The sequence below is a fragment of the Pyrgilauda ruficollis genome, unplaced genomic scaffold, assembly GCF_017590135.1.
Source record: "Pyrgilauda ruficollis isolate IOZ18807 unplaced genomic scaffold, ASM1759013v1 scaffold24, whole genome shotgun sequence".
In the NCBI taxonomy this organism is placed as follows: Eukaryota; Metazoa; Chordata; class Aves; order Passeriformes; family Passeridae; genus Pyrgilauda; species Pyrgilauda ruficollis.
Genome location: NW_024523648.1, coordinates 16,967,325 through 16,984,036, shown reverse-complemented (window position 1 = coordinate 16,984,036; position 16,712 = coordinate 16,967,325). Strand labels below are relative to the sequence as shown.

Sequence of the window (16,712 nt, the reverse complement as noted above, 5' to 3'; positions counted from 1 at the left end):
AGTAACAAGACCTTTTGAAATTATGACGATGAAAGCAAAGTATTAGCCTGGATGCTGTAATATTGCAATGGCAGCTTTGAGGTGCAGGAAAGCACAGGAATCTATTTGTAAATCCTTCCATAAGTACAAAATCATCTCTAGATTCCTAAAATTAGGAATGGAACCATTACACCATGCTACATAAAAGCTACAGGAAACCGGTAAATAAATAAAATCTATTTGCTGCCTTCAGGCAAGAGGAAAGTAAACGATGATGCAAAGAATACAAATAAAGCAAAAATATTAACTAGCAAGAAAGGATTGGTGCCATTTCTGCTTCCAGCATCTCTGTTAGTACATGGAAACATGATGGAACCATTAGGTGATGTTCAAAGGAATTTTAGTTATAGCATGAAAGTAAATAATGAAACCTTAAAGTATTTCTCTACTACCCAGAAGGTGCAAAAGGAACTATTAACTGCAAGAAATATCGAACCTTGGTATTACTGAAAATCTAGATTTTATGATGAAGACATTACTCTAGGTAAACTAGAAAAGCAGGTGCTGAATAAGTGAGAACTGATGGACTTTACAATACCCTCAGTGGATACCTTCAGTTGTGCTTCTGTCTGTAAGAAGGGCTTACACTCACAACAGCTCTGCAGGGACCTTGGGATTTCCTCTGTGAGGAAACCTGGGTGTATGGGCAGTAGAGAACTATAACCAGCAATGACAGCTTAAGCAGTAATTACTGGGTAAAGAGCACATCTCAGGACAGATCCAAACAAGCTTTGCTCAAACTGATTATACACAGATTAGTATTTCATATTTTCATATTTCATGAAGTTATGCAGAGAGACAAGACAGTTTCCAGCAAACTGAATGGGAGAATCCAGAGCTTAAATGACAGAGGAAAATGGCGATGCTACATAAGACTAGTCTCCAATAAAATTTTCCCCAATATAAATTAATATAACATCTGGATATATGTAAACTACAGATTAAGTTTAGCATTTCTCAGTGAAATTTAATATTGTTCCCTATGTATTCTGGAATCACTATAGATTATACACATTATACCAAATAAAGCAAGGGATCAACAATTTTGAGAGTGCAGACTCAGTAAAGAGAAGGTTGCATTTAAAGAAGCTCATCACTGACAAAATAAATGTCTACAGCAGGCTTAGCAATAATAATTTTACATTATCTCCCATATGAAGTCTAACCTTGACAACAGTAGGCAGCCCACAGTGTAAATGGAACAGTTTGCTCCACATTTATGTAGAAATAGATCTTAAGAAGAAGCAAGAAAGCAAGTTTCACAAGACGAAGGAAGAATAAATCTGAGAAATGATCACTTCTTCCTTTTCTTGAAAAAGAATGTCAAGAGAAGGGAAATACAACAACTTGTTACTTTTGAAATAGCATTAATGCTTAAGAAGATAAAAAGACCTGAGCACAAAGGAGAAGGATGACTGCTCTCACTTTCTGCAAGGAACATGGAGGTAAAAAAATAAAACCCCTGAAAAAGAGCAATGAGCCTTTTGGCTTTATGGCTATTTACTGCCTAGTTTTAGAGTCACTCATTATACTTAGTAATGCAGCTAAATATTTTTTAAAATGTAGCTGAAATAGATGCTTTACACTTTTTAAAATAATCCAACTAACAACTCTGTGGGCTGGGTATGATCAACTTTTGTATAGAGCAATATCCTTTGCTGTCACACAATTCACAAATTCTTGTAAGCCTAAAAAATAAAAACCAACTCCATAAGTAGATCCAGCACTATCTCAAGGTACACAACAAGCTGGTCTAGTGTCAAGACAGTTATAATGAAAAGAATACAATAACCTTGAGTAGTACTAGTTAGCTGATAGCACTAGTTGTTAACTAGCAAGAGTCTCAACCATCAAAACAAAAAGTATCTGAAAAATCATCTCTATACACAAGAGCAAAAAAGTTTTGACATTTTTTCCAGAGTTAATATTAATGCTGGAATTCGGAGGAATACATAAAATAGAAAAATGAAGCAAAATCCACTGAGTCTGCAAAACTACACAAATCTTCTAAGACACTAAAGAGCCACTAGAGTAGTATATTTTTATTCTAATATTTTACACAAAACTTACTGATGCAGAATAAAACTCTCTGTTTTAATCTTAATTCTCATCATGATTAAAACTTTCTGTTTTCTTTTTGTACCATAATGCAGCAGTATGCTTATATCAGCTGGTGCAGATTTAATTGTGTCTCAAATCTTTTTTGGTCATATGGGACCAGGAATAAAACCCCTTATAACAAGATCACACCCAAGTATCACAGAGGACTGTTGTTATATTTAAGGCATTTGTATCCATAATCGGAGTTGTCTGCACAGGTAAACTGAGTCTTGACCTTACTTTCATTCTGAGTCCTTCCATTTACAAACGGAAACCAAATACAGAGAATCTTTACAGGAACTCAAACAGAAAGAACTCTAACAAAAAAAGCAACCAAATTGTCTAGATAAAACTTTAATTAATTACCACTGAAGGTTTCTTATTAGAAGTATTCCTACTATTCCCTTGATTTTAATTCAAATTTAAGGTACCTGTTCTGGACTCTCGGGAAGTTAGTTTCAAAACTTCTGAGACAGTTATGTATTTTCTGGGGAAGTGGGGAATGGAATCTTACATTTTTGAATAACAACACAATTGACCTTGCTGTCCTACGTATACCTAACTTTATTAGAAATTGTAGAAACTATTCCTGAGTTTTATGTAGAGACAGGCTGTACACAAACAAAATATCAATTCACCATCTGTTCCAGAAAGATGATCCCATGTGGAAAAATTACTGCTATGCTGCCTGCAAAGAAGGTGAGTATACCTGATTTTAAGACAGAAATATTTTTGCAGCAACTGCAGCAGTTAACTGAGGGAGACTTCGTAATCACAAAAAAACCCAAAAAAGTCTGAGGAACAAAATTGAAAACATTTATATGCAAGACTCCCACAGAAATGTCTTAAGTAGATCACTAGCTTTTCAAGCGATTATTGCTTATTTAAATACTTAAAAACATTTAATGAAATTTATTTTCTTCCGCAATAGCTTGTAAATATCCCTAGAAATAACTATTAGTTCTTGGTACTTTTAAGAGGTACAAAAATGAATAATTTAAATGAATCCTTGCAATTTAAGAGACAAGTTCATCAATAAAGACTGAAGCCTTTATGGTATTTTTCCAGCAGGGGAATTCAGCTGTTTCAATTCACTAAATACTGATACAAATAATCCCATTCTTTTAAATTTATACAGGCTTATTTCAGCCACACACATATGACTTTGGAACATTTTGAGACCACTCTTCTCATCTGTCATGGTTAAACCTCAGGCAGCAACCAGGCACCACAATGCTGCTCACTCACCAGTGGAATGCGCGGTATAATCAGAAAAAATGGTACAACTCATAGGTTGAGGTAAGAACAGTATAATAATTTCAATAAAAAGAAGTACTCAGCACAACTAAAACATCAGTGTGTTATTGAAGTCATTCATAGTGAATCTAAACACACAGCTCTTTGGCAGGTACTAGAAAGAAAATTAAACCTATTCCAGCCAAAACCAGAACAGTGCATGGAGGATTTTAATTATATAAACACAGAAATTATTAATTTAAGCAGTTTACCATGTTTTCAAGAGGGATTTTTTAATCCAGTTTTCTAACACCAAATTTAGACTACTGCAAATATGGAAAGCACTAGAGACACTGATAAGTCCTTTCATAATTCCTTGGATTTCTCTATGATCCTTTACTCTCTTGTGACATTAATTGAGCTTGAAATACACTGTGCATGACTGGCAAAGTCCATCATTAGTTTTTCTGCAAACCAGACTGGTTATTCACCATATCTTATCCAGATTTCACAGCCTTATTATGACAATCCTTTAATTTCCATGGATATGGGCAGCATTTTTGCTTAAACATGAATGGATGATGATACTCACTCCTTTTCTACCAGCTCACCGAAATATACAAACAAAGTTTCTTAAAACTTGGAAGTATCTATGCTAACTCTCTTGTCAACAACCTAAGGAAGGGAAAAATGCTGTGAAAGGAAGAAAACAAACAAAAAAATGTAGCTAATGAGACTTAAATGACAATACAACATGAAAATTGTTTCGGTGAAATGAAATACATTGACACACTTCGGTTTCTGGCAAGTCGCATACCGGGGTTGTTTCTCTTTCCCCTGTCCTCTTAATTCCACAAGCTACTTTGACATGTTTTTAATGCTCTAAAATAATCTCTTACACTCAACCACGTACCAGAACACTGAGTCTAAAAATAGTCATCTATAATGCATTATAGTTAATGCTGTCAAAGCTTACTCGACATCAGAACAAACAAAATATTACTCTAAGAAGGGACTTGATTATAAAACAAGCTTTAGTATTCAGAATTTACAGTTGAGGGATTTGGGTTTTTTTTTGGGCAAAAGCAATACTTGAGAAATTTGTTTTATTTCTTTAATGAACACACAGGTTGGGAAATGACTGCAATATAAACTGTATTTCACATAACAAATACACAGCTTAATTTCCTTAAATCCCTAATGTCTGCATATAAAAAGCTTAAGAATGGTGCAAAAGAAATTTAGTCTTACTGTTTCATTGAGCCTGCCAAGACAAAAGGGATGTTTTGCGTAAAAGGTTTCAAAGAAATTTTCTAAACAAAAGTTCATTCACAGCTACAGTTCCACTATGTACAAATAATTTCCTCCAAATTTTCTGAAAAAGAATGTTCTGAAAAACAATGTTACACTTGTGCATTATTCTAAGTAATTCTAAATATTCAAAGTATTACTGTTATAATAAAATATATACACTCCTTTAAGTTCAGGTTTTAATTAATAATATAGAAAGATCAAACACAAATTACAGCTAAATTCTCTGAATTTTTGTGTAAGTAGAATCTTCTGGAGAGAACATGCCAGCAATCAGCACTAACCTAATCATGACCTACAGCTGCGTCCCCCAGCCATGGTTAACGTTACCCACCTGCTCCTGTCCTTGGGGTGAGTGTCCTAGTGTCCCTGTGCTGCAGCTATTGGCCCATGGTGCTGGGAAGGCACACGTGTTCAGACAGGAAGAAAGTGTGCACAGTGTTACATTAACCTGGCTTTCAGGCAACAAATGAGACTGCCCTACCAAAACTTGGGAATTTCCTTCAAGAAAGCCTTCTAAAGGTCAGGCCATTTGAAATGAAACCAAGCAGGAAGCTACAAACCCATGTAACTGGATTCAATATCTTCCCTCAGGAAATAAAAGGTATCTTTGCACAGACCTCTGGACACACAGAGATTTTGACCCTCATTATGATCTTCCTCTGCTAAGGAAGAAAGGATGACATTTGGGTCCCTGTACACATCTGAAGTTTTGAGTTAAGAAAGTTGCATCAAATGATGGTGAAAGACTGCATAGACCTTCAAGTTAAATGCTTTAAGAATAACATCAACTACAAAGTGATGAGAGAGGAGGAAACCAATCCAATGGCAAAGTTTCCAGCAAACTTTCTTTATGGTATCAATGTCCTGACAACCCTGCTCATGATGTCTGAGGAAGCCTAGCCGCCCACCAAGATGGCAAGTGTGACAAAATTGGACTAAGTAGCTCTGTTCTTTACTGGTTGTCAACTCAACACTCAGAAGAGCTCTCATCAAGAACAAGCAGAGAACCAAGCACATAAATCCTGAGGCTTAAAATCCTGCTCCTGCTACGGGGCAGAATGTCACATGCATTACTCTCAGTGAGAGAAGAGGTGAAGCATGTTGTGACATTAGATGCTCCCTGTCCCTTGAGGGTAGGTTGGCACACATGTTCATGATGGAACACAGCCCTTTCAGTCAGTGCGCGAAAGAAGTTCTCTAACAACGCCATGAAACGAGGAAATCAACAAGAAACTAGCCAGAAAGATTCTCTGCACAGAAATGTCCAAATTTGCAGTTTGTTTGCAGGAAACAAAATGGAAAAGAACTTTATTTGCTCTGTGTCACAGTAACCAGAGACAGAGGAGATCTCTTGAGACAAGGCACTGCTCCACTCTGAGCTTCTGTGTGCACACCCTGATGAGCAAGGAAACCACTACATTATCAGATTGTCACTTTTTTCTCTTCCCTTCCTAACCATTCCCAAGTCATGATAAACACATTTCTTTACCAAGGGTCTGACCTGAGATATTTCATTACTTCTGCAATCAAAAAACTCAAACTGAACATGTAGATGTATTCACTTCTAAATCCTAAAGAAATTCAAAGATATAACACCTGACCTATTCACTGATCTCTCCAGCCTCTCAAGTCAGAATTGGTTCCAAAAAGTTCTGAGACAGATATTAAGTTAATTTTTAAATAAATGAACCACAAAATAAAATTTAAAAAAATTCAGAATAAGCAGCATGGTGTCTACCTTAGGTAAGTTTCTAGAAACTGCAACAAAATTTTAATAAAGAACACAGTTAATTGACATATGGATGAATATAATATACCAGACAGGAGTAGTCAACATGGTTTCTGTGAGAGGTAATTATAGTCAAACAAACCTCCAAGAATGGTAACAGGCATGAGGTTCATGGAAACACCACTTAAGCTGTCTACAACATTTTTTAAGTCCTTGAACAACGTTTCTCAAAGGAAGCTAAAACTAAACAGATTAGATAGCTTTGAACAAATAAATAACTGGTTAAGGAAGTAAAGCAATATGGAATAAAGACAGCTGGCATTAATTGATTACTTCATGGATGAAGCCAAATGGTAGAGACCCTCAGGGATGTCATCTGCTCAGTTTATTCATAAGCAACTTGGAAAATTAGAACAACAATATTAAGATGGTAAAGTCTGCTGACAGTACCAAACCACACTCAAAGCAGAAATCAGGATTTCAGTGAAAAACTGCAGAAAGACTTTAATTTTTACTGTCCAGCCATGTCAACGAAAAATAATGCCTAAATGTTAGGACATTGACCTGGCAGGTAACACCTGAAGAACAAGTCACTGGTTTTATAGTTGGTTGTTTCAAGGAAGCATCTGCTTTATGCTTGCAGCATCAAAAGGCTAATACAATATCAAGATCAAGAGAAAAAGAAAGCAAGGCCAAGGACAATTATTCCATATGATAAATCCAATGTGCCCACATCTTCATATATACTATGCTGCTGTGTTTCTGTTTTACAAAACAAAGACAAGATAGAATGGTTAAAAAAGTTAGAGAAGAGCACAAGTAAGAGGTCTAGGAAGAAAAAGATAATAAAGACATGAGTAAATTTATATTTAAAAAAAGATAAAGGGAATTAATTAGGTTCATGCAATGAAAACAGAAGAGAGAAAAATTGTTCTTAGCATAACACACTCTGGGGCTTAAATGGACATTTTTGATGATCTAAGGCTTAGACTACTTCAGAGCCTCCTCCTCCAAGCAAACTCTTGATTGGTAGAATACATACAAGTACTGAGCCAGAACTGCCACCAAAAAACTCAACAACCCTGCCCCCCTCCCTCCACAAACACCCTAAAGCTGGTACTGAACAATGACAAGGCCATTTTACAGTCAGCAAAATGTAATCAAGACCAATTTTATATTATTTTAAATGAATTACATCAACTTGTATATTATTCTGACTCATTTTTCGTAATCTCAGTTGTTCAAACAGTCAGTTCTCTCAAGAATCAAGTTTTCAAGAAATGAATGGCACCTAATGCCATTGTTTTTTTAAACCTCCCCCAGTCTAATTTCAAAGAGCATTGATCATGATCTTATTCTACAGAGAAAAGATGGTTAGAGAAATGTTCTAGTGAGACTATTTATTTAGTGGCTTCTTCCCCTGCCCTTTTATCTCGCTGTTCCCAGAATATGTGAGAGATTCCAAATTACAGAAATTGCTAAACCATCTTGTTTCAATTTAAGCCCTTAACACAAGTGAAAGTCACACCATTAACAGAAATAAGATCTAAAAGCTTAGTGAAGAAATCCAATTCATGCCACCATTCATTACTTTACAAATTTAAACTCAGTGAAGTTATTTGGTCTGAAGTTTATTATCCAAGCCCTACTGCTCTTTTAGAGAAAATTTCTAGTACTTGCAATTTCAAAGAGACCTACTTATTGATCCACTGGTGACATAAGCAGGAGATTAAAAAATAATAAAAGTCACTATTTGAGTAGTGAATTATAGCCTCAGAGTAAGTAATGCAGATGAAAAATATTACCTCATCATGTGTATATCTGTAATCTGCCTTCTTTGACTTCAGGTCCCATAATACCACCGTCCCAGATTCAAAGCCAATCAGAAGCTGCATCAAGAAGACACATTAATTCTTTATAAGGAAAATCAAAATGATATTATTTGCAATGCCTGAGTTTCTTGTCCCAAAGGATACACAGCACAATAGTAGATATAGTAACAGCAAGTAGTTATAAAAACAAAAATTAAAGAGGCAAAGGCCTCAGCATTAGAAAGGTTTTTACTTTGTACTTATTGTCCTCAAGTTCTAGAAAATATAATGGGCATTCATGCAACATTAGAAAAAAATGAAAGTATCCTTCTGAAGTTTCCTTGGAAATCACTTTGAGTTGCAGAAAGATCTATATTGACCCTTGCTATGTGTATTCCACCCTGAGTGAAAATAAGGGGTGTTGAAAAGGAGAACTTTATTGTGCGTTTTCCTCATTGCAATTTGTTCTGATTAAATTTGCTGGAAGAACACAGTATTCCCCCTGAAGTTCTCAGTAAGAATTCATTGTCTATAAAGAAACTATGTACTATGAGGTTTCTCCAGAAGTTAATCACAATTGAAATAACTGTCTGAAGGAACCCCAAAAACATTATTTGTTCATAGGAGGAAAGCTAGATAAACTAAACTAGATAATTTCCCAAACAATCTTTTTACAAGAACCAAGTTTAAACCTTTTCTGCAGGGAGTGAAGACTCAAATTGTTCATAATAGTTGGTCTAACTCATTGTTGAACATCTAAGTGTTTTGGTCTCCTATCTGAAGAGCTACTTCCCTTAATAGAAAAAAAAGAAACAAACCATGTCCAACATAAGGGAGTAGTAACAATCTAGTGCCACACCTAGAGGTTTTGCCTGGATAGTCTTTTCAGCATGTTAAGATTTTCAAGGTACACAGTTGTCTCCAGTACAAAAATAACAGCTCTCCTACAGGCTTACAAATAAAATATTTCATCTCTTTCAGTGCTATACAGCACTAAAATATCATCAATATTAGATATGTTTGATCTAGTAAAAGTGAATATACAATTTTTCCCATTAACATTATGTATATTAAAAATAGTCTTGCCTATCATATGCCATATATTATAGTTTTTCTATTTTAACTTAAAACATTTAAAAAACACTGTGATTAGAAAGCTAAAAGCATGAACAAATTTTAAAAGTGTATACACGGGGGATTTTTGTAACTACATGGGGTTTTTTTAGTAATGTTTTGCTTATGAGAAATTAGAAAAGTATAAGGTCAAGATTTCAAAACACTGATTTATAGCCTGATGAATAAAACCAGTAATTTTTAAACTTTAACTGACAATATTAGAGTGGGGTGGAATACATAAAAATAAATGGATCATTTGTATTTCCTGAAATTAGAACAGCTTCATTGCATTCATATGTTAGAGTCCGTAAGGCTGGAATGTGATTCAAACCTAATTTTACAGAGAAACCCATTAGTTATGCACTTATTGCAGAGAGCATCATATCAATGAAAAAACCTCTACTAATTAAATTCTCTGCTGGACTGAAACCTCAGGTATTAAGGATACAAGCTGATAACTAGCTAAAGCTTTCAAACCACTGCTAAGACAATGGGATCATTCCCCCTCCAATTTAATCTACTACTGACTGAAAAACACAAAGTAGACAAAAAATATTTCTCCAGCATATGTAGAACACCAGTAAGCAAAATGGTATGCCATAGGACAAGGACTCCTGTCTTGCTTCAAGCACATGCACTGTAAAACTTCTAAGATGAACAGATGATTATGTTAATACTATCTCATAACAATGAAAATACAAGTCTAATACATAGATCTTTCTCACATGTTTTGGTTTGCTTTTCTGTAGGCCAGTTTCATCAGCAAACAGCACCTAGTGATTATAATAAATGGCCTAATAGGGAAGTATGAGTTGGATGTCAAATTCCACAAAACCCTGTCTCAGATTAGTTAATCTAAAGACAAAGTAGATGGTATTCTATATAAATATGCTACATAAATAAGCATTTTAAAGTTGTGAAATAATACACAAGAGCATGATAAAGTGGAATTAATTTCCATCACACTTAAGCAATCTAGTTATGATTGATTTGTTTTTTTGTAACATCTTAATTTTTATCACCAGAAGTAAAAGTCTTTGCTTTTATTTCCAAAAGTTTTGCAGCTAATCATCTTTATCTCTGTTTTCAAATTACAAGATGATTCATTCCAGTAATGTATCCTACACTCATGTCTGCACTTGGCTTTATGTTACTTTCAAAGAAGTAACTTTAAGTTACTTACAACAAAGACCTAAAACCTTTGTTGTCTTCATATACTTAATCCTTCCTTAAATAGCAGTGGTATCTATACTTTGAAAGAGTCTTGCTTTGAAAATAATGTATTGAAAAGTCTTTAAAATATCTTACCTTTCCTTCATCCATTGGATTGTCACTAATGTGGACAACAGGTCCTGGGTGAGATTTGGATGACCTAAAAAAGAAATATGCCCATTAAAAAAAAATTAATGCCCCTGCCCTAAATGGTATCTCAAAATGATTTGAAGCAATTTCTACTAAAACAGATTCTGTAGATACAGCCTCTATGTAAGCAAGTTATGACATTTCAAAATGGAGTTACTTTTACTTTTATCTTCAAGCACACAAATGCTGTGTCTGTAGACACTTAGTTTCTATCTTAAGGAAAGACTAATTCATTGCCTATCAACAAAAAAAAAATTACCATTAACTTTAAACATTTTATCTTAACATCTGTTGTTACAGAATTGACACTGTAGGATAAAATGTTTACTTTTACACTGGCATATAGATTTTGCCATTATTCGTAAACTGCACAAGATGGTCATTGTTACAATAACACAGAATTAACTCTTTATGCGGACTTCTTGCTATTTAAGAAGATGGACTAATACAGAGCTGTGTTTGCTTCAACACCCTTTGGCAAGTGATGGACTTCATGTATTTTGGAAAGAAGATACACTGGGGAAAAAAACACCAGCACAAGAAAGAGCAGCACACAACTACATCTTTCCCCCACAAACCACTGTATTTGTACACACAACTTTAACACTGAAAAAAGGAGATGCAGTGACAATAGCTATAAAGTGTGCTTTGGTCTTAGAACAGACCTATTTAAATTCACATTTCAGAAAGTCACTTCCAATTCAGAATATATGAGCCCTCTTAAAAAAATGCATTATCTTTACACTTTGGTCTTTAATCCCCAACTGTAGAAGTGACATGTCTGTCCAAGTACCAGCCACACCATATTTTAACGTATATTATTTTTTTCTTCTGTTTTATCCCCACACATAGATTTTTTTTACATCTATTTTGATATTGTCTATTTTGTCTATTTCCATGTCTATCCCAGGAACTATGATAAAATACTGCTAAATGGCAGGAACATATATTAACATTAGCACTTCACATTCTTAAAAATAAAAGTATCTACATGACCATGTACTTTGACAGCGTACGTAGTGCAGTAAGATGAACATGGAGGCCTCTCTAGAGAACAATGATTTTCCTGCAACTGATGTTAACAACATCTGGGACGTTGCTGTTCCTTCCCCTCCACAGACAAAAATTGGTTAAACTCACAGTTCAATGGCTTTATTCCACATGATGACATAGCCTGAGAGAGTAAATGATTCCACATTGACAATGTGAATGTTTCCTCTTTCAGTGCCCACATATAGCCATTTGCTTTGGAAAGGCAGGTGACAAAATGTTATCCTGAAAGAGAAAGCCACCAAAAAGGAATTAAAGAAATGTCTTTTATGTCTTTTTGATATCCTACATTGCAAGGTCTGTGCTATCAAAAGGTAGAAATAAGGCAACAGGCAAACAGAATTATAAAAGACAAGTTTGAGGTAAAGTAGAAAAGTGAGTACGTGACCAAAGTAAGAGATGAACAGACAAAGTAGAACCTTAGGCTGAGCAAAAAAACCAGAAAGCAAGATATTCTAAAACTCATAAATCATTAAAAAAAAAAAAAGAAGGAAATTACAGTCACCTTTAAAGATTATTGAATGCATTTGATTGCTGTCATGTCAAACTTAAAATACAATACTCTTATAGTCTCTAAATCTCCCTTTGGAATCTATCTGCTTTCAAGTTTTAAATAACAAAGGATTTTATACATTTTCCTATGCAGATAAGGCTGAATTCAAGTAAGGAGAGACAAAAGATATGACTCAGGACAAGTAAGTTCACATGTAATCCAAATTAATGCCTAAAGAGCAAACCCTAGAATAATCCTAAACAATTATAAAAGTAATTTTAAAAGTAGTTTAAATTTCAGGCTGTAGCTTTACTTCAATCATGTTTTAATTTTCTGCCTTTTAGTGTTTCCTTCTGCTAGAAAGGTGTACCTGCACAAGAGTTAACAGCTAAGAAATGTATGTACCAGCAGAGGACTCCTCCTTGACTGTGGCTCCTGCCCAAATACTAGCATTTGAAAACCTGATTATTTCTGCACCCTTGGGTCCTGATTACTGTTGACTATTTCTTCAAGATAAGGAAATCATGTTTGTACAAACTGACGGAATGCTAACTCGAAATTGGAGTCTAGAAACTTTCTAGAAACTCGAAACCATTTTAATGTGACAGGGTCTGACATTGAAAGAAATTGCCAAATAACTTAGCTATCGAACTTGGGCTTTCAGAAATGCTTTAGTGATAAGGTAAAACAATTATTTAACAAGAATTTGTTCTGTCAGCTCTAATCCTTAGCTTCACAATTTTTCATGTTCTTGTTTTCTCCCAATTGGGTTGCTTATTGCCAAATCCATGCATCACTTCACAAGCCTGTTAAGTATTTATGCAAAGAACAGCTTTAGATCCTCTGCATTAGATGCTGCATACGCACACCAACTTGAGCTGAAAGGAAAAGCTAACAGCAGCAAAGAGAGAAATTGCTGTGGCTGAAGAGATGCTAATTTGCACTGCAGATTTCAAAAGTTAAAACTTCTGTAGTGATACTACCTAGATTCAGGTCCAGATACCCCTGGATTCAGATCCAGATACCCCTGGATCTTGGGGGTTTTTTTCACTTATTTCTCCCTAATTAGGAAATGGACTTTGCTCAAGCAAATACTAATCTATCTGCTTTCCAACTCAATTTCTTGTCCTTGAATATTTCTGCCAAAATAAAAGACTGCATTAACTTTTTCATTGATGTTTGACAGAAAAAAAATACTACATATGTGATTTAAAATGCCCTTCCAACTCAACTTGCAGAGATTGTAGCACATTTAACAAAGCACACTAATCTGCAACCACCACAGGTTGAAAACTTGTATTTCCCCAAATCCTTTAAAAAAAAAAGGATTTTGATGGGAGTTAAATTACATACATTGGTACACATTCTTCCTAGGCAGGCACTTACTGTATGCAAAGATAAACATAAACCTTCAGCACTCTGCAACAGCACAAGCGGCTTTTTGTGCCAGCACTCCACATGCCAGAAGCAGCTGGCAACCACATCAGTTGGATCCAAAACCATGGCCCAGCAGCCAGAAAAAAAAATAATCAGTAGCAGGGTTGTAGGCTTGTCTTGATTAGCAAGTTAATATTGTTAATTACAATTGTCCAACACTTTCGTTATGAAGACCAATCTATTTCACATCATTTAAAGTGGGCAAAAATAAAAGTTTGGTCTCCAGTCTTGACTATTATAGCCCAAGGGTAACATTTAAAGAAGCTCCTCAATATTTTTGATACTCTTCTTGAATATGCAGAGATATTCAATTTACTGTCTGCTTTGTGGAACTGAGATTAATTTTGTCAAGAGTTAGCAAACAATAAAGTGATTCCATGGTAATAGTAAACAAAGAGAGCAAATAGCTTCACAAAATATTTACAAACTCTCAAAGGCAGGAGGTTGAAAAGAATTTAAAACTGAAAGAAAAGGCACATAACAGAGTTCTTAATTTTATGCTTCGAAGTATTTTACCATTCTTCTACAGACTTGTGTGATTTTCCTATAAACTAGAAAATACTCCTAGATCTTTTATTTCACAGAAAAACTAGTTAAATCCAAAAGGAATGGCATGCTGATCTTGCTATAAGAACCGACATTCCTCTCTGAATGTAGTTACTCCATTTGCAAATTAAAAAAAAATTACTATTTTATTTTCTTAATAGACAAACTGTATGTCTTCCAACTTTCAGAAACTCCACTATATTTTGACTTGATGACTCATTTCAGATAACTGCATTTATTTAAAAAAATTAAAGAATAATATTTCCAACATCAATGTTCATGCACTGAGCTTCCCTCCTCACTAATTAATGCTTCACCTTAAGCTGTGTATACTTTAAACCACTTCAGAGATGTTACAGCCCTCTTAAAAACTAAAAATCAGTGAAGCTAGGACCATCTGAATGGCCCGAGCAGCCTTGTTAGCTCTGCTGAGAATTGGACTGACGATTGAAGGGATTCAAACTCCTTTTGGAGGACGGAAACAAAAGGTTAGACTCTTCTTGGTAGTGATGCAATACCCGCTTATTTGACACTTGGCCACGGACAGCATTTTTTGGTTCTGAAAAATTCAGATTTTTCTTTCAGAAAAAAATTTTCTTTCTATCTTTTTGCTGCAAGATTAGAATGTATTTCATCCACAATGTATTTTAAGATCAACAGTAGCAGAATTGGACATATAATCCTCTAGCCATTTCTACAACTCAAGCAGTCTTCTCCCTCTCTCCCTACCATTTGTGAATGGATATATACATAAAAGTGGAAAACGTAATCAATTGTTGAGAACATATCAAAAAGGCTACAGATGAAAAAATGTTGTACTTGTCTTTCTTGCACACAAACCCCAACAGCCTGAAAACAATGTAGCAGTCAAAAGCAGACTGCCATACTTTTCTTCTGTAGCAAGCCATTCTGCCCAAATATACCAAAATAGAAGCATCTATGGTTTAAAATCGTCCAGTTTTGTAGATCTAAAGCGACAGCCTGGGATTGTTGGAGCCAGCAGTCACAGAAAGCAGGCTTTTGCAGGCAGCTCTTTTGTGGCACAGCAGATCCCTCATGTTGTCTCCAAGGCAATTTCAGCTCCCTCAGTAAGTGTACTACATTTTGTGAAACAGACCAAAGTTTTAGCACAAACCAGTACAGGGCACAGCACGTCATTTCAAATATTTCACTTTCCCATATCTTCACAAAGAGAAAGATCCCTTTATAGGGAAAAAAAAATGCTTTAAGGAGATTTATTTCTTCAACGTGAAATCTACAGTAAGATTTTAGTATAAACTAACATCACCACTAAAATGAGGCACTGTTATACAACCCCAAAGCAGTCAGGGTAGTTTTAAATTCTCCTGTAGCTGTAATTTACTGTAAGCACAAAACCTTCATCCTCACCACACACATATCTGCAAAGCTGCTCCCTCCCCACCCCTCAAAAAAAAAAAAAAAAAAGTACAAACCCAAGATTTTTCTTTCTTGCAAGATGAATTTGTAAAAGTTGAACCAATAGTTCAAGAAAACAAAATTATATACAGAAAAGCAAGTGACACACCCACAGGGAAAAACAATGATAAAATATTTACTCTTCTTACACTAATTAAAAGTAATTTAGGATATTGCTTATGGGAGAGTCTTAGAAATGACAGGAGATTCTTAAATAAGTTTTTTGTTAACCTGCTGAAAGGATTCCCTTTCTTAACTGCCATGTATCTTTACTGATAATCTGTCAAAGATATTAAAAAAAATCTTAATTGCTGCTGTTTCACAACATATATCAAAACAATATAATTCAGCAAGTGATAATACTTCCTACAGGAATTTAATTACAGAAATATTAAAGAACACAACTCATTAAATTAATACATTATTCAAAGAATTAGTTTTTTAAGAGGAAATACTAAGGAAAAATGACAGGCTGTTAACTTGACTGTATTATTATGACAGCAAAAATCCTTCTAAATTAATCTTTACCTTTTCCCAGTCTACTGCATTATGAAGCATTATACATTCCTCAGAATTTTTCACTGCTTTAACAAAGCACAGTGACAAATACTTTGAAGTATGACAAACACTGATAACAGGTTTTATTGTTAAGTCACTAAATTATTTCTAGTGCCTCAGGCTATCATTATAGGTGTGCAGTAACTGTAAGCACACAGCTGCTCAGATCATTACTGTATAGGCAAAATAAAAGCAAAAGATTAAGCTATCAAAGCTGTATATTGCACACTTTTATCCTCAACCTTTCATGTATGAGATAGCACCACGTAAAATTCGGAAGCTGAGAAGTTTAATTCTGATGTTAGTGAAGACTCCAAATCCATGGACACTTGTCAAAGTCCTCCATGGGCTTTAAGTCAAAAGCCTGTGTCAAAATGACATTCTGATGGAAGCAAGCAGTAGCTTTGATACCGCCTGACTGCTGCAAAATGGTATTTTTCTTCATCTGATAACTTCAATAAGCTCAGAACATCTACCCATACAA

At 34.9% G+C, this 16,712-nt stretch overlaps 1 protein-coding gene across 8 annotated transcripts in view; it reads right to left on the bottom strand.

The window, feature by feature from the left end:
* STXBP5 (syntaxin binding protein 5) overlaps window positions 1-16,712 on the bottom strand; it is a 103,517-nt gene that overhangs the window by 50,711 nt on the left and 36,094 nt on the right. For all 8 annotated transcript variants that reach the window (XM_041469757.1, XM_041469756.1, XM_041469755.1 and 5 more), the window contains 3 exons: window positions 11,848-11,982; window positions 10,654-10,717; window positions 8,224-8,307 (listed from right to left, as the gene is read on the bottom strand). In XM_041469757.1, the coding sequence (XP_041325691.1) occupies window positions 8,224-8,307; window positions 10,654-10,717; window positions 11,848-11,982 (283 nt within the window). The remainder of the gene's footprint in view (window positions 1-8,223; window positions 8,308-10,653; window positions 10,718-11,847; window positions 11,983-16,712) is intronic.